Below are 25,063 nucleotides of genomic sequence, written 5' to 3' on the forward strand. Positions count from 1 at the left end.
TTTGGGGTGGAACCTGAATCACCATATAAAAACTAACACTGAAATATTACAATACTGTAATATGGTACCGTATCTATATTACATGTACTGTATACAATATGTCTTCAAGGAGAAAACAATGTTATTTTAACGTTCATTACATACTCTTGCTGTAGGAGCATCGGTTTGTAATGTTAGATTACTGAACTCCCTGCCATCAGTTTATTAACAGTTACACTGTAGCATAGATTTATGGAATATATCCGTTATCTGTTGTATATGCTTTATCATGGTGGCTCACACAGCGGACGTTCACATAAACTATTTCAAACAGGCAGCAAGTTCAATTTCTAGTAGTGTGCAAAGTTCACATATTTTTTGTTGTGGTTGTGAATCCTGCTGTCCTTTTTTGGCCCATATAATTCCTTATAAAATGAGAAAGACCAAATGTAAGACCAGTACCCTATGTCGTATAGTAGTCTGAAAATGATCACTGATATGATAACTACTGAATGACTTGAGTGTGGCGGCAGCCAATCACGCAGCAGCAAAATGTTTCCAGTCAGCCAATCATAGGTAGACCGAGATGTTGTATACACCTAATGTTTAAATCTGGCATTCCTCCTCTGCAATTCATCATGAACAGGCAGCAAACTGCATTACTTAAGAGAGCTCAGATCATCGCCCTTCATGACATGGGGCTTTCGTCACGTGCGATAGCGCAGGAGTTGGCAGTGACCCTGACAACAGTCATCAAGTGGATAAGGGGACATGAGGAAACAGGGAATCTGGCTGACCTCGGTAAGCATGAACACTGTTATACTGTAAGATTGACGATAATGATAATAATAACCCTGACTGCAGTACACTCGAACTATGTTATATTTGATGTCTTCCTCTTACAAATATTATTACCTCGCCCCCAGAGTGGTTTGCGAGGCAGTACCCCTGTGTGTGGGTGTGGGTGTGGGTGTGGGTGTGTGTGGGTGTGGGTGTGAGAGTGTGTGTGGGTGTGGGTGTGAGAGTGTGTGTGGGTGTGGGTGTGAGAGTGTGTGGGTGTGGGTGTGAGAGTGTGTGTGGGGGGGGGGGGTATGTGCGGGCGTGTGTGTGGGTGTGGATGTGTGGGTGTGTGTGCGTGTGTGTGTGTGCGTGCGTGTGTGTGTCTGTGGGTGTGGGTGTGTGTGGGTGTGGGTGTGAATGTGGGTGTGCGGGTGGGTGGGTGTGGGTGTGGGCGTGAGTGTGTGTGTGGGTGTGAGTGTGGGTGTGAGTGTGGGTGTGGGTGTGAGTGTGGGTGTGGGTGTGGGTGTGGGTGTGAGGGTGAGGGTGAGGGTGAGGGTGGGGGTGTGGGTGTGGGTGTGTGTGCGTTTCAAACCGCGAAGCAAAGGAGTGAGCTACCTTATCAAGGGAGGTGGTGGTAGTTGATAATGGAGGGAGGGAGGAAGAGGGGAGGGGTTTAAAGCTGTATCCGAACACCAGACTACTCTTGGTTTCCTGGCCACGGCATCGACATGGCCTGGATCCTTTCTTTTGATCGCGACTATACGTTCAATCGTGCTATAGAATCTCCTTACACAGCCAAATACAACCCAAACCAAGGCGCACCTGTTCTCACCGTTACTGAAACAGGGGCCTGAAATGTAGATTCGATGGTGTTACAAAGTCCTCTAACACATACAGTACAAACCTTACCAGTCCACACGAAACTCTCACCCTTATTTATATAGGGACCTGGACTGTACATTCGATGATGCAACAAAGTCTGCTAACCCAGATAGTATAAGACCCCTGGACCACAGCTAATTCATACTTATCCCTACCCTAGAACTGAAATAGGAACCTTTGCTGCACACTGGACTGTTGAGTATGGTTATCTAAGGAAAGCTTTGGGCTTGGCCAAAACTGAGTGTGTGTCTTTGCATGTGGCCACACTTGCTCCAAGCACGTGATGGACAAGAGGAAACGAGACTTAGGGGTCCGTCCAGCGTTTACACTCCGATATTGCAGCGACTCCAACCCGGTGCTTTGCTATTCCACTTCATTTCTCACGAAGTGGAATCTTAGGTCATGTCCGTCCGTCCGTTCTTCCGTTCCATGCTGTATTTATCTATCTCAGAAACCATTTATTGGAATTTTCTCATATTTTGTATGATTGTAGGGCCATATAGCAGTTTGATGGCCCTCTTTTCAAAAAAAAAAAAAAAAAAAATCCAAGATGGCCGAATTATGACCACTTTTCTGTTTTTGAAACTTTATTTATATCCCCTTTACTTTAACAAACAGGTTTGCGGGTTGTAACGAAGTGGAATATAGTCTCTCTGAGACTTGTTTCATATTGACAATCACGTTTCTGGCGTGTATGGCTGCACACATGCCAGTCTTGTGTAGATGATGACATTAATTGAGGCATTATTATTCTCAACACCACCACCTACGAAGATTAACGGTAGTAAAAAAAAATGCTACGGCTATACTTTCTTTTCATAGCACTTCTTTGTGATCAAGATCATAAAAACAAATCAAGGTCACTGCTTGATTTTTTTTTTTTTTTTTTTTTTTTTTTCAGTACAAAACTACTGTTGTCCCCTGAAAGTATGGGTGTGTGGTTCACTCGTTTCGTTTCGTTTGTGAAGGCTCCAACTTGCTTGCATGCGTCGGCCTTGGTCACCTTCTTGGCTCTCCATGTTGCTTGATCCCTGGCAGCTTCCCAAATCAGTCCCTTATCCCTGAGGTCACACTCGGTGATTTCGTCCCAGGTCTTTTTCGGTCTGCCTTTCGCAACCCTACCCCCAACATTGACACTTCTCACTTTCTGCACCCAGTTATCATCCCTCATCCTCTCCACATGCCCAAACCACTTCAGTCTACCTATCCTCATCATAACACCAGTACACTCCAGTCCCATCCTACCTCTCAACTCTTCCATCATAAACCTGGTCCCCCCAGGCCTCACAGTCGGGGATGCACTGCACATCCAGCTACTCACTGACATTTCTGTACGCTTACACCTCCGAATATCCTCTTCCTTTATTGCCCAGGTCTCACTACTACTAACAAAATTAATAATTATAATGTAATTATGAGGCAGCTATTTTAGAGTTGCCAATTCATGGAAACTAAGAGCCGCTAGATCGGTTTCTGAAAGTCGTTAGAAGTTATTAAATACAGACTGCAAACAAGAATAAAAACACTACGTGGCCCACACGTGAGAGGTGTATTCCACACAAGGGCGAGTGAGGCCCCTGTGCAAAGTCAACAGCTGTGTGGGGGTAAAAGGAGGCACCAAGAAGCAATATCTCACTCAGTTTTCTGGAAGAGGTTACTCGTATGTAAGAGAGGAAATGTGATATTTCCACGATAGGTCCCGAGAGAATGAAACCCTTACGGATAGCCTACTGAGAGAAGATGAGGGACTGAGCTGTATGTCATCCATTTTTGCTCCATGTGAAGCTTAGGAAACCGGGACTATAACTCAGTCATGATAATAAAGGGGAGGGTGATCGGTCTTGTTTGCTGCTGAGTGGCATTATGTGCAAAATAAATCCTTACCACGCATGGATGTAAATACTACGTGTCCCATCTTGTCAGAGCTCCGTATCCCTCTAGAACACCCGGCCCCGTTTGATTATATGGTAACCACTGAGTATTACAATAGCCAAGAAACAAAACTATACAGAACACAGAAAACACCAACATTTCATAACTTCGCCACCATTCGACATGACCAGGCCGACGACGTTTTTTTTTTTTTTTTTTTTTTTTTTTTTTTTTTATGTGACCGACTCTGGGCATAGGCTTCACAGCCTGCTTTCAAGGCCCAGTAGTCCTCCTACGTACCTCACACCTCTACATGTCACCACTTCGGCGCTAACACCCACCGTCCATATTGAATACATGCTAGGGCTGTCTCATACAGGACTGGTGTATTGGTATTAGCAAGGGTATTTTTATGACATGTCGATGGTGGACTCATCACCCTGGTATACAAATCCATCAACTTTCAGATACCAGTGCACACATAAAGTCACTTCTCCCCCCACATGACACCACAACAGAAATACAATAAATTAAAATACGCACTGGTAACAAATCACATATAACAATCGCTAACCCATACATTCCCCCCCAGTCGTCCCCCACAGTACTACACAGTTCTATCTATCTATCTATTGCCAGACGCCTCAATCCCGTTTGGGGTGGCCACAAACAACTCGCCTCCAAGTCGCCCTGTCCCCCGCCATTTCACTGCCCTGCTCCCAACTCACACCCCCCTCTCTCATATACCTCTCCACCCCATCCCTCCATCTCATCCTCGGCCTCCCCCTCCCTCTTCCCCCCTCCACCTCACTCACATACACTCTCTTCGTCAGTCTTTCACCCTCCATCCTCTCCACATGGCCAAACCACCTCAGTGTGTTCCTTATAACGATTCCTATCACATCCACATCCACACCACAACGCTCCTTTATATCCTCATTCGTCAGCCTGTCTCTCCACGTGACTCCACAGGCTCCTCTTAAATAACTCATTTCCACTGCTCTCACTCTTGACTTGTGTCAACACAGTTACTCTCCACAAATACACCATATCACTGACATACCCAACATCATCTTGGGTGGTGATTTCAAAGCCAAGGCGTTGGCCTGGTATGTCAACAACCCTGACATAGACAGAGGGCTGGTACTGCAATCCCAGACAGATAATTTTTTCATACTCAATAATCCCCATCAACATACCCATATCCCACACCAAACCCTCTTCCTCCCATCATCCCCAGACATCACCTTCTGCCCCCCAATTTTCGCCCCCACTACATCCTGGAGAATGGTCAAAACCACTGGATCTGATCACCTCCCAATCATTATCACTACCAAAACCAGAATCATCCCAGCTGGCCACAGACACACATACACTAATTATAAGAGAACCAACTGGGAGGCCTTCACAACTGAAACAGAACAACATTTCAAAACACTAAACAGTACATCCATCACAAACATCAACACCGCTGTGCACACTTTCAATACATTTATATACAATGCAGACAAAAGACATCCCTAGAGGCAACAGAAAGAGACACAATCCCAACTTCACATCAGAAATTCAAGGCCTCATCAGTCAACGGGACACACTGCGACACCCAACACCCCATAAACAAGACACCGTACAACAAATACAAGAACTCAACACTCAAATAAAACGATAAAATATCGGAACAGCAAACACTAAACTGGAGTAATTATCTCCAAACACTTGACCACAAAACAAACACAAATAAACTCTACAAAACACTAAACAGAATCACACTCTCCGACAGCAACACTACACAATCACACGCTGCCATCACAACAACAGTCACCGTACCTTCAAACAAACAACAAGCAAACACCCTCATCAATCACTTTTCACACGTCAGCCATCTAAACCCCCAATGCGACGACCGATAGTATCATCCGACGTAAGAGACAGTTCCCCACAGACCCAGACTACGCACCTTTCACTTATAGCCAGACTAAGCACATCATTAGCAGCCTTAAGCACTCATCTGCCTGTGGACCAGACAACATAAGCAACATTCACCTTAAACACCCTGGGCCACAACGCATACAAGCACTCACCAACATATCAAACTAGAGCTACTCGCACAACTTAATACCCATCATCTGCAAGCATGGCATTATCATCACTATCCCTAAACCTAACAAAGACCCCACGTTACCTTCCTCACACCGCCCCATCACACTCCTCTGCACCCCCTCTAAAGTCACTGAACGACTGGTACTACAACTAGTTACAACTCACACCCCCCTTGGCGGTGGCTGAATCAGTAAAGAGGCGGCCTGCAGTCTTGATGGACTCAGGTTCGAATCCCGACTGGGGCAAGGGACAGTTTAAGGATTTGAATTTCATAAAAAGCAGACTTTCCTGATCTACCAGATGACCCAGCGACAGGGCCGGTCCTTCCTATACGCTCACTACGCTCAGTGCGTAGGGCCTCCGATCACTGGTGGGGCCTCCCGTCCTCAGGAAGTGTATTAAAAAAAAAAATTCAGACAAAAAATTAAAAAATAAAAGTACGTCGAGAATGCTGCTTATATCGACTAATTGATTCCACGTGCATGGACATTGTATAAACAATAATAACTGAATAATTGCAGGCAAAAACTGGGCTACATTAGTTTTTTAGAGTAACAAAAAACAGTGGTAACTACAAATTTGTTTAGTGGGATTTAACATTAAATTCTGATGGCAATACCTAGTGCTGCACTGCAGGAAATCAGCTGAGTCGCTGTTGCCGACTGTTGCCCTCAGTCAGCAACATGACGTCCAAACGTAAACATCTCTCAGGTTCACAAAACGAACAAAGAAAAGACTACAAGAGGAAGCTCATGCTAACAGTAAAGGTCAGTAATTTATGTTACGTTGCCACTCATCATGCGATTGTAGGCTACTGTTTTTAGAATATCGTAAGTGACGAAACTGGCTAAACTTTATTGTTAATGTTCCTGACAGGTCACAGATGGGCCATAATATAAAAACCCAGAGTTCAGGTGGTCCAAAGGCGACGTTCAGTTGTCAGACGTTCCTGAGCATCAGTCATACTTACTATAAAAAATCTGGACCGTCAGTCTTGGCAAAACCCAGTTCTGGTGTTTGAATGCCACGACAGATGCTAGATTAGGAGGGAGTGTGCTGCATGAGCACTAAAAGAACACAATTTTTTAATGTTTCTTCTGTTTAATAAACGAAACACTTCCCTAACCCATTCTAAACTGTTATTTTTATGTAGGAAATAAGTATATTTGCGCTAGAATTGATAACAAATGATGGCAGAATGCATAAAGACCATGCATTTACAAGCAAAATACAATGTACTGTATAGATCAGGCAGGAATGAATTATGATTTATCCTCCTTTTGCAGTTATCTGCATGAAATAATTACTGAGATTATCCAGGTGTGAATTCATATGAGCAAAGAGAATGTATTATTGCATACCTCGTATACTTGCATATTGTTTCCGGCCAGCTCACCAGTCATGAATTATACAGCAGTTTATCCAGGCTATGTGCACCTCTACTCATGCAGCAGTAGACTAGATCATGTGTTCCTAAATTTATATTGCAAGATGTAAATACAGTTATTGGAGACTTTATATTTAGCATGGACACTAATTTACTTTTTACAAAGCTGGTTGAATGGTCACAGTCATTGCAGCACCTGCACAAGAGGGATGCAGTAACACCTCCTCCATTTTTTTCAGCAGTTTCTTTCCACACCTGTCATCCAGCCATGACCAACAGACCATATTGGAAAACATAGGTTATCAGATGTGTGTACTAGAACAGTTGTTCATTCAGTGTCTATATATCTAGCTATATTCTTTTTTCCCCTAGGCTATATTATTGTCACCTTCCCTGTTTCAGCAATTGCCATAAAATATCCTGTTTAGCTCAGTAATTAGACTAGCTACTCTGATATTCACATTCATTATTACCTTTCCCTTCAAGCAGTATGCAATGATTTCCTAAGTTATATGGTACAGCATTTCTTTTTCTGTCCCAGTCTTGTAGATAAGCTTTCCTCTTTTCCCATAAATCATTCCACCTCTATAGTAATTTCTTCCAGTTCTGTTTTATACATTTTCAGAATGTTTACTGTTCTGTTTTCTTAGGTTTCTCCTAAACTGGTCATATGCTTGATGTTTGTCTCCTCACTAAATATTTATCTCATTGCTTCCTGTTTCAGTCATTGCTTAACTGCACCTTTCATGCTTTTGTATAACCGTTCCACCCTAACCAGTATTCTGTGTCTTTCCTACACCCATCTACTTCTCCATTACAGTAACTGCCATTTCTATCTAATTAAGTACCTTTTATATTATATATTCATGGTACAGGCCATTTCCTTAGGCCTGTAGTTATCTACAAGAAAAGCTCTTGGGATGGAAAGATGCCTCAGGATGTTTTTTTTTTTCTCATGAAATAATCTGCATTTACCAGCAAATTTTGCTTTAAGGCCAACACACCTGTGCTCAAATCCGAGTGCTTGACTGAAACAGGTAAATATCTCAGCCAGCATCCTAATCAACCAATTCACTCATTTCTGGTAACCTTATTTTAGGCTAACAACATCAGCTTATCAATTTATTTTGGTGCAAAAACGAAGCACATTTTTCAATAAAGAACTTCAGTGACTGCACATACTTGTTGGCACTGACGAAAAAATTTTCTGTTTTATCACCAGTTTCTGTAACAACTGTAAAAGCAAACACTAAAGCTAGTGAAAAATACAAACCTAACCATTTACCAACAGTGACGCAACTCTGATGTGTTATATCTGCCTTGTAATATAATATTATATATAAACTTCATACACGTCATTTATTTCATGATTTTTCATAGGCAAGAATTGTAACAAGGATGTTGTTGGGTTAGAGGGAGAAGCTTACTGGCTTCCCCTCAAATGTGCTAACAACAGCACTGAGCTGGCTAACACACAAACTTTCAAACAGTTGCCGTTTCAAAAATCTACTAAGAAGGTACACAGGTAGTCTGAAATAAACTAGGAAGCATAATTTAATGTCTTAACTCCAATTTTACTCGCCACGATGCCACCTTGGAAGTTCTTGTTTACTCGTATTCGTTAACGGAAACGTTTAGTCTTGTAAAATTTTATGAACAGCCTTGTATTTCTAATATATTTTAGCCTGCTAAAGAAAATTTTCTTCTGGAATTATTCACTGTTTTTAAATGGAAAAACCGTTATCGTAGTTATGAATATTTAAATTTGTTACACGAAAGGGAGGGGGAGGTCTCCGGTTGTGTTTATCCTACTGTCACATTCCAGTACTATACTATTTTACACCATAAACAGGTGACGATCGCCTGGCGTGAACAGCAAATTTATTATGGTACGAAAACGGGAACGTCAGATGCTCACTTTCGTCCATTATGGCGTTAAGTTTTTTTTTCATAGGCCTTAGTGGCACCGCATAGGGATCGGCAATTGGGTAAATCACTCTGTCGGGGGTAATTTAAAGTTTTCGGTGGGTAACGATACTCATCCATTTACAATAGTAAGAACGCAACGTTACAAATTATATGTTTAAGAAATTACTGCTATATCCAAGTCACTAATTGCATCACATGTAGCCTAGTCACCCCTTTGGCCTCCCTCATCCCTCGCCTCCTCTCTTCCAGACAAAGCGATGCCATTCAACGCTCCCGTGGCTGTCCCCTCTTCATGCGAAACTATATATTACTTAAAAATTCGTTAATTCACTTATACATGTGTTTATGGTGTGGCAAGTGTATTGACCTCAGTATTTCACAACAAAAAGTATTTTTGTATAGTTTGAAGCATTAGGTGAAAACTAATATTCTATTATGAGGATATTACTCAAGTGAAAATAAATCCATTATTTTAATAAAGTGTATTAATTATCAAAATTAGTGTAAACGAAAACTTCAAAATGTGTTGTGCACTATACTTCCCATACTTTGATAGTACATTGAGAAATGTGGTATTATGCATATAAATTTAAAACTGGCTTACTTTTAGGCTTATATATCCAATTTATATTCTGCACTGCTTCAAAAATAAAATCGTGTACTGAACTTCTGAAGAGCCACGCCAGGGGTTATCAGTGTTTCATTTCGCCCAGGGTCATTACTGAAATTTCTTCGTACCAACCAGACGGAAGCAGCTACTCCCGAAACAGACTTTTTGACCCCAGGCAGCCCTACTGCAGCCCCTTCGACCCCAACCAGCACTTTTGCAGCTCCCTCGACCCCAGCTAGCACTACTGCAACACCCTCGACCCCAGTTAGCACTACTGCAACACCCTCGACCCCAGTTAACACTACTGCAACACCCTCGACCCCAGTTAACACTACTGCAACACCCTCGACCCCAGTTAACACTACTGCAACACCCTCGACCCCAGCCAACACTACTGCAACACCCTCGACCCCAGCCAACACTACTGCAACACCCTCGACCCCAGCCAACACTACCGCAACACCCTCGACCCTAGCCAACACTACTGCAACACCCTCGACCCCAGCCAACACTATTGCAACACCCTCGACCCCAGCCAACACTACTGCAACACCCTCGACCCCAGCCAACACTACTGCAACACCCTCGACCCTAGCCAACACTACTGCAACACCCTCGACCCCAGCCAACACTACTGCAACACCCTCGACCCCAGCCAACACTACTGCAACACCCTCGACCCCAGCCAACACTACTGCAACACCCTCGACCCTAGCCAACACTGCTGCAACACCCTCGACCCCAGCCAACACTACTGCAACACCCTCGACCCCAGCCAACACTACTGCAACACCCTCGACCCCAGCCAACACTACTGCAACACCCTCGACCCCAGCCAACACTACTGCAACACCCTCGACCCCAGCCAACACTACTGCAACACCCTCGACCCCAGCCAACACTACTGCAACACCCTCGACCCCAGCCAACACTACTGCAACACCCTCGACCCTAGCCAACACTACTGCAACACCCTCGACCCCAGCCAACACTACTGCAACACCCTCGACCCCAGCCAACACTACTGCAACACCCTCGACCCTAGCCAACACTACTGCAACACCCTCGACCCCAGCCAACACTACTGCAACACCCTCGACCCCAGCCAACACTACTGCAACACCCTCGACCCCAGCCAACACTACTGCAACACCCTCGACCCTAGCCAACACTACTGCAACACCCTCGACCCCAGCCAACACTACTGCAACACCCTCGACCCCAGCCAGCACTTCTGCAGTTCCCTTGACCCCAGCCAACACTACTGCAACACCCTCGACCCTAGCCAACACTACTGCAACACCCTCGACCCCAGCCAACACTACTGCAACACCCTCGACCCCAGCCAACACTACTGCAACACCCTCGACCCTAGCCAACACTACTGCAACACCCTCGACCCCAGCCAACACTACTGCAACACCCTCGACCCCAGCCAGCACTTCTGCAGTTCCCTTGACCCCGCCACCACCTGTGCAGCCCCCTCGACCCCAACCAGCACTATTGCAGCTTCCTCGACCCCAGCCAGTACTACTGCAGTTCCCTTGACCCCAGCCAGCACTACTGCAGTTCCCTTGACCCCAGCCAGCACTACTGCAGTTCCCTTGACCCCAGCCAGCACTATTGCAGTTCACTCGACCACAGCCACCATTTCTACAGCACCCTCAGTTTCAACAATTTGCATTGCCTCTCCGGCAGTATCAGCAGAGAAGACAGCACCACCAACTGATCCAGCATTTTGGCTATCTCCCATTACAGACAGTTTCAGGACTGAGATGGTACGCAGAGGACCATTTATTGGTAAGAGAAAATTACAAATATCCAAAAAATAAAGGTGGAAGAGCATTTCACGATGGTCTGTTATTAAGAAAAATGCCTAATGGTGAGAAAATTCCAAGAAGCTGGCTCATGAATTCAGAATATACAAATTCCGTATTTTGTTTTTGCTGCAAGTTGTTTCAGACTAAAAATATGAAATTCATAGAAGGAGGTGTAAATGACTGGTCAAACATTAATGTACTGATTCTCAGTCATGAGTGCAGTCCAGACCACTTAAAATCCATGGTGATCTGGAAAGAGCTGCAACTGAGGTTGAAATTGGGCAAGCAAGAGATGTCAATGATGGAGGTAGAAAGAAAGAGGTGGCGGAATGTGCTCACACGCTTAGTGTGCATCATTCAGTCACTTGCAGAGAAAAATCTAGGTTTTAGAGGATCCTCTGACAAGCTGTATGAGCCAAATAACGGGAATTTCCTCAAAGAAATGGAACTGTTAGCCAAATTTGACCCAGTCATGGATCAACATCTAGCAAGAATTACAAATAACAGCACACACATTATCTAGGCAAGCATATCCAGAACGAGCTGATCCAGATAAGCAACAAATTGATGGAGGACATTGTTATAAAAATCCGCCAGTCAAAATATTTCACCCTCATACTCGATTGCAACCCAGATATTAGCCACCAGGAGCAAATGTCCATCATTGTTAGGACTTTGAATCTGGAGAACACGCCAGAAATCCAGGAGCATTTCCTTGAGTTTGTGGTAGTGGAGGAGACAACCGGATTAAACTTGTCTACTGTGATACTGGAAAAACTGAAGGAGCTTGATATACCCTTTCAAGATTGCAGGGGTCAAGCTTACGATAATGGAGCAAATATGAAGGGGAAAAGACAAGGTGTTCAAGCTCGACTTCTTCAGAAAAACCCCAGGGCAGTGTATGTTCCATGTGGGGCACATACACTGAACTTGGTAATTGCAGATGCAGAAAAAGTATCAAGGGATGCTATTGGATTTTTTGGGCATCTCCAGAAATTGTTTACTTTCTTTTCAGCTGCCACACAAAGATGGACTGTTCTCAGAAAACATGTACATCTCATAGTAAAGTCTCGGAGTGACACCAGATGGGAGAGTAGATTGCAAAGCATCCATGCAGTCAGACACCAGGCAACTCGGATCAGAGATGCCCTTGTAGAGGCTCGAGAGAATGTGTCTGATCCTGTTGCCAAAGTGGAAGCCCAGGCTTTAGCAGAGGAGGTTGGATCCTACCGCTTCTTGATTTGTTCTGTTGTCTGGTGTGATATTTTAACTATTGTCAACCAGGTCAACAAACTGCTTCAGTCAGCTTCCATGCAATTAGATGTTGCAATTGATCTGATAAATAAAGCCAAGACCTCCCTTGCACTCTACAGAGAATCTGGTTTTGCTGGAGCACAAACCACTGCCAAAGAGTTGTGTGAAGATATGAATGTTGAGCCACAACTGAAACAAAAACTGATCAGGAGCACAAAAAGGCATTTTGCTTATGAAGGTGCAGATGAGCCAGTTGGCGATGCTCTCAAGAATCTTGAGATTTCATTTTTTAATGTGGTAGTGGACTCGGCTTTAGGTTCATTAGAAGTGAGATTCCATTCCCTCAATGAGGTGCAGGAGAAATTTGGAGTGCTGCTGAAGTTCAATAATATAGAGAAAGTTTCTCATGAATCACTGAAAAGTCAGTGTGCAAAAGTAGAGACGACTTTGAGCTGCAATGGTGAATCAGATATAAATGGACTTGAACTGGCACAAGAAATTCAGAACCTTCTTTCAGTACCACTCCAGACAACAGCACTGGAGATGCTGTCTTTAATCCACGAAAAACAACTGGAAGAATGTACCCCAACCTGTGGATAGCACTTAGGGTAGCTGTGACACTTCCAGTTACTGTAGCCTCCGCGGAAAGAGGTTTCTCCAAATTGAAGCTAATCAAGACCTACTTGCGTTCAACGATGAGTCAAGAACGCCTGAGTGGACTTGCTGTCATTAGCATCAACAGAGAGCTTAGGAAGCATCTCAGCTATGATGATGTAATAGACGACTTCGCCTCAAGAAAGTGCAGGAGGGTGAAAGTGTAAATTAATTGCTAATATTCATTCATTCATTCATTCATTGCCAGACGCCATGTATCCCAAACGGGGTGGCCAAGGGCTTAGAGTTAATTGTTTTACAGGGAGGGGCACTAATCCTCCACCAACCCCACTTAAACGTAGGGAGAACGTCCTTGTTTAATAATGATGATATTCATTATCGCTATTTATAGTATAACATTAGAATATTAAAACTTTCTGTGGATAATGATTACTTATATTTGAGAGCCTACAGAGTTTTGGTGTAAAATTCAGAATTATTACCGATTATAATGGTATTTTTACTGATGTTACACGTTTTTGTTTCAGTGTTTTTGTTCCAACATATATGTTACTATTCGGCATTTTAGCTATATTTTTTTCCTTTTCTAATAGGAGTAACCTAATTCATAATATTACAAAAAAAAAAAAAAAAAAAATCGTAGCCTTTTTGTCACTATGGAGTTATTTGGCAATGACAATTTCTGTTTTTATATATCTGAATAATGATTATATGTAAATTATAGTTTCACTCAAGATATCATTATTTTATTTTTATTCAGAGAATAAAAGATTATGCAGTACAAGTTTTTTACTTTACATTGCTCGGGATAGGGATATAACTTGGGGGATGTATATGTAGGGTAGGGGGAGAAATGCAAACAAAGAGTTGGGGGGGGGGCCTCCAAAGATCCAGCGTAGGGCCTCAGAAAAGCTAGGACCGGCACTGCCCAGCAACATGTAAAAATACCCCCGCTAATACCAATACACCAGTCCTGTATGAGACAGCCCAAGCATGTATTCAATGTGGATGGTGGGTGTTAGTGCCGAAATGGTGACATATAGAGGTGTAGGAGGACTACTGGGCCTTGGGATAGGCTACTGCCCCCGAGATATAGGCCCTGAAGCCTATAAAAAAATCACAACATGGCTTTAGGCCATTACACTCCACAACCACTCTTCTTACAGACCTTACACAAAGAGTTTTTGATGGCATGAACTCCGCTACGCCACCACACAGAACATTCCTAGTCACACTAGACATCAGCAAAGCTTTTGATGCCATCCCCCGCCACAACCTAACAAACAAAATACTCAACACAAGCATGCACAATAACACAAAAAGATGGTTAGCAAATTACTTAGCAGTCAGATGTGCACATGTAACATTTGCCGGTCAGTCTTCAAACATCAGAAACTTCACAAATGGCATCCCTCAAGGATCTGTTTTGTCCCCTACACTCTTTGACCTATGCATGCGCAACATACCCACATCCCACACACCACAGATACACATGGCTTTCTATGCAGATGATGTAACATTTACATGTACACACCAACACACAAATACAGCTGCACACATCCTCCAACCTTACCTCAACACACTACACGAATGGTTCACCACAAAGAGGCTCAAAATAGCCCCAGCCAAATCTGCAGTAACCCTTCTCACAAACTGGACAGCAGAACATAGTCACATTCCACACCTCACCATAAACAACACTCCACTACCACACACACACACCCAAAATCCTTGGTGTAACTACCGGTACTACATATCAATGTCATTTAAACAACACATCACAAACATTCAAGATAAGTTAACACCAAGACCTTAAGATCACTTGCCCATACAACATTCGGACACAACAAAGAAACTACCACCACAGTATACTAACAATATATACGTTCAGTGATGAATTATGCAAGCCCTGCTTGGGCTCCTAAACTCACTAAAACACACTACAACACTCTATAAACCATACAGAACAAGGCCCTAAACATAATCACAGACTGCACAGCTACTACATCCACATACCACCTACATCAAGAAACCAAAGTCCTCAAAGTCAAGGATCACCTAGACATGAGAGGCGCCCAAATTCTTGCTGCAGCCTCCACAAACCCACAGCATCCACTACACTACATGGCAGCACATCCACACACACCAAGGAACATCAGAACAACACCCGGCACACGATATCATACACAAATACTGTCATCTCTTCCTCCTCGCCCACCTCAGACCAACTTCCAGAAGCATATCCATACTCAAATCAGTCACCACTCCATTCACTCACTTAAAGACAACACACAGCTGCATGCACGGCCTCCTGATATCCGCCCTTCTGAATCACATCTCCCTCGTGAGAACAGAGTCCACCTGGCCAGGCTGAGATGTGAGCATCATCCAGCCCTGTTAAGTTACCAGAAGAGGCTGGATGACTCCGTCGCAGATGCCTGTCCAGGATGTAACACAGCACCCCATACTATTAAGCACATTATGGAAGACTGCATTACACACAGTCACCTGTACCAACAACACAACATACACTCCTTGAGAGTTCTGTGGGAAATCCCGGTCTCGGTCATGGCCTTCCTTAGGGACTCGGGGCTGTTTGGCCAGACTGCCTAGGGAACAACAACTACTACTACTACATTAGCCAAGTTTTTTGTGAGGCATTTAAAACTGTCCAGACCGATTCAGACCCGTCCCGTGGCTGTTCTTTTGAAAGCTGATCTAAAGTAGTTCTGCCTCAGAGACAGGGCTGGTTTGGACTGGCGCTGCGCACAGTGATGAGCGGTAGCCCTGAGCAACAAGATACCTAGAAAAAATGAGCATCCCCTGTCCAGGCGGTAATTTTTTTTGTCCCTGGTATATTGGTCATCCAGTCATGTTGGCAACTTCGGATCGAGTGCCTCAAGAAAAGACTCGGCAAAGTCGCACCGTCATCTGGTCATCCCCCCCCCAACAAAATAAGCTATTATGGTGGATTATCGTTAGGTTAGGCATATGTTGGTTTGGTGTCAAAACACGGCTTTTCTGGTGATTTTTTGGTTTGATTAGCCAAATTGTTTCATCTATCCCCAAGCGAAGGCGGGATATTGCCGAATAATTTCTCACAGAACTGGCTATGATGTGCTAATGTGGGTGGATGACTAAGTGTACACGAGGAAGAAAAAAAAAAACGCATCCGGGGGTAAACAGTTAATACAGTGAAGATTGGCGGACGGATTTAAAAAACATGTATTTCTAAATATTGAATTTCGTACTGACTGCCACCATTGACGGAGGAAGGTGATATAATGTAGATGCGAAGTCAAGTGAATAGTTACTTAAATCAAAATAGAAAAAGTCACTTATTTAGTGAGATAATAGTAACGGAGAGAAGTTCGGAGTTTGTGAATCCCTATAGAGTATTCTAAGGTAAAGATGACTTTGGTATTGTCCAGTAATGATTTAATTAATGACGAGTGTTGTACCTATTACTTTTGTATAGGTAATTACATTGCTGTTTTCACTAAAGGGTAAGTTGCAGGCTTCTTTCACATCATGACATAGTAAGAACGCCATTATCATGACCGCCATGGTGAATGGAATAACAAGTTATCGCTTATTTTGTATATGTTGTAATAGCTGGAACTGCATACAGTAATAACGCCGACATTAACGTCCAGATTTATTTATCACCATACCTCTCTTTTTGTTTACATAACTCCTCCTATTTCATGGCTCCGTACACACGATTTTTCTGCCAGTATGGGCTGCATTCAGGTTAGTACTGGTACGGGCATCTAGGAGGTCGAGAAGCCTATACTTCTGAACTTGTGTAGACTAGTCTTAGAGAGAGAGAGAGAGAGAGAGAGAGAGAGAGAGAGAGAGAGAGAGAAGTAAATGGATTCATGGGTTAAGTGGAACCATTTGGCATGTCACTGTGTTGATTCACCTGCAGGCATCACTACACTGAGGGGAAGGTTGAAGTGACGTCACTCATCCGTTTATCTATCTATTCATAGCCAGACACCATAATCCTATATAGGGTGGCCGTTTGAGTCATATTACAGGGAGAGACACTAACCCTCCTCCAACCTACTTGTTGACACGTAGGGAGCACTTTTGGGTTGGTTATACAGTTATCACCCGGTGTTGCAAATGGTTTCCTGGCTTTAAAAACATGGTACTCATCCAGAGTTTAAGCATACGACCCTATAAACCACAATGGTTGTCTGTCCCAAGAACCCTTTGTGCAGTCAATGGGTACAAGTGTCTTAACTAGGCAACAGCAATATCGCCACCGACTTATTTCATTATTGCTACCGTCAGACGATTTCACTTAGCTGGAGTGGCCTCTCCTCTTCTATGCTAGGGGTTAATCCTTCCTCCGCTATTCGTGGCTTTAGGTCATTGTTGGCCAGCTCATGCTGCCCTTATTGTTAGTCGTGTTTTCTTACTTGGTTGCTTTCTTTTGGTCTTTCTTGTTTAATTGTGCCAGGCACTTCTACCATTCAGAATTAACTGATTCCTACCAAACTTGGTCACAATGACCAGCCTATAACCTAGTTGTGTCCACAAGGTTTTGGCTGCTAGGCAACAACTCGTTGCCTAGCAACGGCCGAAAAACCGTTTTTTTTTTTTTTTTACTTTTCACGTCTTGAGCTGTAGAAGCATTACTAATGGGTGTAGGAAACTCTGACTTCTTTAGGCGTAATCCTGAGGTCATTCACTATTGGAAGTGTGTCATCCACTTTCCTCTCTCCTTTAGTTTTCAAGTGGCAACCCCATGAAGATGCGCCTGTGTCCCTAGCAACCGGTACCCATTTTCAAAAATGCCCCCCTAGTTCCCCAGCGGCTCGATGGAACTGAATGAAACTTTGCATGCTTAGACATTAATTAGTATTACAACTTTCTATTATACACCTATGGGCTACATTAACCAGGTCAGGGGTCAAAGGTCATCGAATTTGAAGCTAAAATCACAACTGTGCTCACGCGAAATGCAAAGGCTGCAAAGATTATTAAGCCAGGGCCATGATTCTTGGGTGGAATGTTGCACTGGAGTACCTCCATACAAAAATGACATTTAATGTCGAAACACTTCCAGTCACTGGCAGCACCATCTAAATGTTGTGCCTCTGGTGGGCCATTCCACGAATTTCAAGATCCCGAGCTCCACAGTGGGTAGATGGAATTGAATGAAACTGAATGCTTATAAATATTAATGATTGTTATATGTGTGCTTCGTACATGCATGACCTATGTTCGCCAGGTCAGGGATCAAAGGTCATCAGGAGCAGAAAATATGAAAAATGTTAAAATTATGACCTTGCTCGTGCGAAATGCTATGGCTTCAAAGATTATGAAGCCAGGGTCATGATTCTTTGGCGGAATGTTGCACTGGAGTACCTCCATATAGAAATGAATTCTGGTGTCGAAATTCACATCTGGTCGCTGGCAGTGCCACCTATAATTTGTGCCTCGGGAGGGCCATTCCATGAATTTCAAGCCCTCTATCTCAACAGTGAGTGGATGGAATCGGATGAAATTTTGCATGCTTATAGACGTTAATGAGTACTATAAGTGTGCTTCGTACATCCATGACCTATATCCGCTAGGTTAGGGTTCTAAGGTCGTCAGTTGCAAAAAATATGAAAATTGCTCAAATCAGTCTCTCTCGAAAGGCTAAGGCTCCGAAAGTTACTCACCTAGGGCAATGAATCTCGGATGGAATATTGTCCAGGAGTACCTTCTTACAGGACTCAGTTTTGGTCCCGAATTTTACTTACGGCCGCAGGCAACACTATCTACATGCAGGGTTGAGAGTGGTTATAAAATGATTTTTCATACCGAAATTCACTTCCAGTCACTGAGAAAGCTTGGTCCGCATAGAGCTGGCCATCGTCGCCTACCGGCTTGTAAGGCTAACTGATGGTAATTATATTCAGTTAAAGAAATCAGTGAAATAAAGAGACTGAAGATTATCTACAGTAAACTAACTTATCACTGTTATCATTGCACTTACGATTTTTTTTTTTTTCGTTTCGTGAACACCAGATGATTTTATTCCTTTGAGATAAATTAGAGTAGTCAAAGGGCTCTCCTAATCCAACGTTACCTGCTCCTCATGATCGTGTCGTTGATAAAGTTTTATACGTCCACACTTGACAATATGAAACGTGTCCAAACGAGCAAGCTTGCTAATGTTATAGCTGAAAGAACTATGGCATCCCACTTGCCTGATAATAATAAACGATTTGAAATTTTGACAAAACTATTCAAATAATACCTATTAATTTTCCATAGGCTTTCCAACGACGTGCATGATGTTCCTTTCCTCTAATGGTTACTAATATAACTCAGTTTTGGTGTTCCAGTTGGCATTCCTCGGCTTTATTTTTCAGTTGTAGTGTGACGAAATCTGAGAAAAGTTATTTAGGTAATAACACTCTGTTTTTTACAAGCTTTCCAAAAATCTACGTAGATTCGGTGTAGGTTTATTAGTTTCCAAGAAAATTATGTTTTGGTGCTGTGATGTACCACCTGTCTACGTAAGTATATCAGTGTTTTCGCTAGCTTGCTGGAACAGTGATAAGGCACAGAGGAAAAACGGATAATATGTTTACTTTTATTTTTTGTGGCTTACAGTTATTCAACCTATGATTAATATCCTGACTTACATATGTAGTAAAAAGGTGACAAAGTAAGTAAAACAATAAGTGTGCACTTAGAGGTAAGCTATACACACGTATCACTAACATACTTAAACATATTAATAAAACATCTTTTCATCATCATCATCATCTCGACCTTTCCTTCGACGATGATGATGACGATGATGATTAGCAGTTTGACTAAAACTCTTAAGTTCATATACAAAAATATTCTGAAATATGATCTATCACACACAGACATAGAGTTTGGTTTTGGAGTATTAATACAAGGCAATATATATCTTGGCACCAACATCTGTTTACCAAATTTGGTCCTTGGATTAACAACCATTTACGATTTTATATAGGCATTTCATTTAGTTAATAATATACTCGTATATGTTAAACCAAGGTGGCAGCAGAGTCGCATTCATTTGTTTTTCAAGACGTAAGAGATGCAGAACAAAAAAAATTGAAATAAAGCCTTCTCTATATTGTTGAGGCTAAAGGCAGGTGATATAATATATTCAGACAAGGGGAAGCCTACAGATAATATTATTTGCTTGTGGTTAACCTGAAAATTAAATCTTAAAAAAATTTCCTTAGAGTTGTATATACACTAGTGAATGTGACACTTCGCAGATTGTAGAATGTACTGTGGTATCAGCTAAAAAAAGCTTTTAATTTGTCCCAGAGTGATTGTTTTCAGCTACAGGCTATCATGTTGTCAAAGTACAATACACATTTTTCAATTTACACGTCATTGCTCTGTTAAGTACGACCTCCGACATTTACCCTTTGTTAGTTTATCTAACCTTTTGACAGCTTATATTTTAATACACTGGCGAGTCATAGATTCTGCTCATCTTCCAGTTCAACTCCTGGCTGATAGGAAGTCTTAGCCAGTGTGTCACACGGAACGAAGACACGTTTGCCTGATGTTAAGGTGGTAGCTGGCACTATACTGTTTACAGCACTTACATACTGTATGTAGGCCATTAGATGGTGGTACCAAGGTTTGCTAGACTGCACGAGGAACAGTTTCTTAATGACACCGTTACTCAGGCAGTCTAGAAAAACTGAACCACAAACAAGTCTTCGTTCGGTGAGCACCCCTGGCCCCGACTCCTTCCAAGCAAGGGTAGGATTGGACAGGGAACAGGAACTGTGGCTCATGAGTGCACGTGTTATAACCTCATATATTCAATTATCGTTTGTACAGTTGGCAAAACCTTGTGCATTGTATAAAAGCATGAGTAATAGAAGTTTAATAAATTCAGTTATGCTTTGTAAATTGGAAAATTAATGGTCAGTTAATGGAAAAGACTTAGGTATGACTTTTAGCTTTCTTTAGGTATGCATCAGTGAAATCTCTGGGAAGTATTGGGCAACGCTTAGGTCGGCATAGTGACCAGATAATATATTATGTTCTGTGGAGCTGAAGCAAGGCCTCTAAGATAAAATTTTTGTGCAAAATCAATCCGTTTCAATTCATAGTTATGTTTTTAGTTTCCCTGACGGACATCCAGTGTCTAGTAGCTGAAGCGAGAATAGTGTAACTTACTTCAGGTTCGTAGTATTGAGATATGTTTTTATTTTGAGTGCAGATTATCGTTTGGCTGTACTTCATATGATTCCACCCCAACGCTTAGGCGCCAATTAGCTTTTTATATTTTAGTGAGGTAGAGTTGGAGTGAGACTTGGAGGCCCTGCTCTGGCCAGTGCCCTGTGGCTGACTTGGCTACCTGTGGATGTTACGCCAGCAGACGACCCAACACAATGCCTTCTCTACAAATGGTGAGAAAGAGAGAGACATCAGCATTACATACAGTATACTTGAACACACACACACACACACACACACACACACACACACACACACACACACACACACACACACACACACACACTGAAGTTGCCGCATAAAAGTAGCCGTTAGTAGCCTACGAGCTGCTTACCCTTTTCCATTTAATCCGTTGACACAATTTTTGTACCTTCAGCCGATTTTATTTGCATATGGGGAGATTTCATGATAGGGAGTTAACGAGGGAATATATATATATATATATATATATATATATATATATATATATATATATATATATATATATATATATATATATATTTTTCATGTGAGCAGAACAAAATCGTCTGAAGGTTGCGATAACAATAAGAAATTCTTTACCAGATTAATGGGGTTAATGAACAATACACGTGATTTACTTCAAAAATACCTTTAAAAATATACATTTTTCTTACATAATTCACAGTTGATTCTTAAATATTCTTAACTTTTTCCATTAACGGATCCAGCGGGGGAAGAGGTGGTGGACGGGGGTGTGGGGTGGAGGAAAGAAGGAAAATGGCTTCCCAGCAATACTGAGTGAACATACCTGCTGATTGACTTATACTCGTAGATACATAATGCATATGAAAAACAAAAATGTGAGTGAAACGGAATTACCAGTTAAAATATGCATCGAATAATAATAATAATAATAATAATAATAATAATAATAATAACAATAATATTGATAGTATTAGTAGCAGTAATAATAATAATAATAATAATAATAATAATTAATAATAATAATAATAGTAAAATGCCTTCTGAGTAGCCATGTGGACAAAACAATACCATTTTTCATTACATCGTTTTTCTCTTAAGGTGAGGCGGTATATAGGTAGCTACAACACACAGACGGGCATACTGCTTTAGCGTATACAATATTTGATTGTCAATAGCCTTTCTTTTGATATTTCTGTACTAGTTAATTTCTGAACCTCCCCCTCCCCCCTCCCCAGCAAGATGGCCTCTGGGTCAGCCCGTGTACTACGTAAGTATTTCGGGCAGTATTCCCTTTGTCATAGTAGCTTTATTTTACATATTATAATTAAACAGTATGTACATCTAACTCTTGCACTTTCCAGATGAATTTATTCAAGTTTTCGGAGACTTCAGGAACTCGAATAATCAAATTTATATGAATTTGGTCCTTCCAGCGTTCAATAATTCAGCTGAAGAGAGATTTTCTGAACTGGAAAGGTTGTACACTGCCTTCGTAATCCCCTCACTACTACAGTGTTCTCGTAAAAATAAAATCATCTGATCCTACAGTAATAAACAGAAAGGTCCTCAGTTACAGAATATATATATCCCACTTTGTTACTGACTATTTAACTACTTAAGCCAGGGAACTATATGTTGGTTCGCACGTGAGGGGCCGAGCAGTAGTGTATTATTACTATTATTACTCTTAGATAACTTTAAAAATTACCTAAACTTAGCAAAAGAGTTGAGGGTCAGCCAAGGGGTAACACAACTGGGTAAACTTAAACAATTTTAATTCGATTTAGCCAAACCTGGAAGAAAGGTTGAGGGTGAGGCAAAAACGAAATTAGTCTATTTTCAGAAAAGCCCGATAAGGTCTCTGCAAGGACAAAATTCGACCCGTGTGTGTTAGTATCTGAAAAAGTATGATATTTTTTTTTATCTGATTTCGACCAACTTTGGAGGAAGGGTTGTGGGTCAGCCAACTGGTTGAACTATTATTATTATTATTATTATTATCTTTAATGGGTCAGGGGTCAAGGTGACATGGCAAGGTTAACTTAAGCAGTTTTTATCCGATTTAGAACAAACTTGGTGAAAAGGTTCAGGTTAAAACAAGGATGAAGAAATTAGATTTTGAGAACAACCATTCAGAGGTCAAGATTGTGGAGTAAGGTCAAAATTCGACGTGTGTGTGTTGTAATAATGTACTAATATTTGGTGTTTATCTGTCTGTATTGTGCTTGCCTGCACTAGTTTCAATATTATTATTATTATTGTTGTAACCAAAAGATTTCATTCCACTTAGGGATGGCGTTTCGCAGTGAAACATAACTTTTTATTTATTTTTTATTTTTTTCAAGCTTTGGAGTAGGTCACTATCAGATAAGTATTTTCACTTAAGGAGTAATGAAGCGGTAATGGCGGCTATATCTAACCCATCTATTTCGAAATGTTTCTTACGCCGAATCAATAGTCTGGTGGTAACCAGAATATCTTAGAAAATTCATCGTAGTGAAATTTGGTGTAATATGTAAGATAACTCAAAGAAAGAAGTGGTACGATATTTCCAGTGCCAGCAAGGACACGGCTGGCAGGACCGTATTCTGGATGGCGCAGGAGGCTTCGTTGTACTGTACCTCTTTCTGTCCCAAGTAGCTTGGATATTACACCCTAACGTCACTTGTATGTTACTCGTATAATTTGAATATCGATATAATTACATCAATAACACACAAGTGGATACTGAACACTGAGGTGTAATGTGCAGAATAAACCCCATAAGAAAAAAGTGTTACTAAAATTCCAGCGACAAAAATGCGGCCTATCAGGAAATATATTCTTCATTAGCATATCGGCTCACTAGTCTTCACAAATTAGTAGACTAACTTACACAGCCTACAACCAGTATATGACAAGAGCTCAAGATTGGACAGGAGGACAGATCATTTGTCATCAACTCCGGGTATGCAGAAATGTTACAAAGTAGAAACTGTACCTTCATAAACTCGCGAGGTTTTCAATATAAACAGTTTAAGACATCATGTATTCAAATCTGATAAATTGTTAAAGATAAGCAGTAGTCTACTTTTATCTATTTATGTATTTTATTTATTTATCTAGTTATTTCTTGTCTAGCACTTGACCAGCTATGAAATTAGTGGGTGTGGATTCCCCTCCTCCCTCCCCATCGGCATATCCCTGCATTCATACAAATAAAGAATTTTTAATATACCCCTGTCGGTAATATCTTCATTACAATTCCTAACATTTTCCACTGATTAAATCGCACCTAATGTAGGATTATCATTAGTAAAGCAAGTGTATCATCTATACTGGCGCGCATCCGTTCAAGATTGTCTTAGCCAACTATGGTTAACAGTTTTAGTAGTATGTGATTCAACAGTTTGATCAGTAAGGTGAGTGATAATGATATGTGATTATTGACATCAGAGAAAATTATAGCACAAGTTATCCTTATAAAAAAAGTTACCCATATATGCCCATGTACTAATGGCAGGGCATTTGTAGTATTTCATTCCTTCGTTTAACTTCTTCACATCAGTGACGGTCACCTCTGCCACGCACTTCCAGAGATCTTTGTAGAGATTATATTGAAAGACTGTACTAAGAAAGTAATGTGCATGAGGTAAGTGT

General features: G+C 41.8%; 2 protein-coding genes across 2 annotated transcripts in view; one reads left to right on the forward strand and one right to left on the reverse strand.

The window, feature by feature from the left end:
• Positions 1 to 617: 617 nt before the first annotated feature.
• LOC145405577 (zinc finger MYM-type protein 1-like) lies at positions 618 to 13,213 on the forward strand. The gene is made up of 3 exons (XM_080276904.1): positions 618 to 780; positions 11,238 to 11,339; positions 11,883 to 13,213. The coding sequence occupies exons 1-3, from the start codon at positions 618 to 620 to the stop codon at positions 13,211 to 13,213; spliced, it is 1,596 nt and encodes a 531-aa protein (XP_080133030.1).
• Positions 13,214 to 21,218: 8,005 nt separating this feature from the next.
• LOC145405517 (ammonium transporter Rh type B-like) overlaps positions 21,219 to 25,063 on the reverse strand; it is a 76,010-nt gene continuing 72,165 nt past the window's right edge. Inside the window, exon 12 of the mRNA XM_080276861.1 lies at positions 21,219 to 21,642. The gene's annotated coding sequence lies outside the window, so the exon portion shown is untranslated. The remainder of the gene's footprint in view (positions 21,643 to 25,063) is intronic.

Source organism: Coenobita brevimanus, chromosome 67, assembly GCF_032717465.1.
Source record: "Coenobita brevimanus isolate Jiangsu-jjx chromosome 67, ASM3271746v2, whole genome shotgun sequence".
In the NCBI taxonomy this organism is placed as follows: Eukaryota; Metazoa; Arthropoda; class Malacostraca; order Decapoda; family Coenobitidae; genus Coenobita; species Coenobita brevimanus.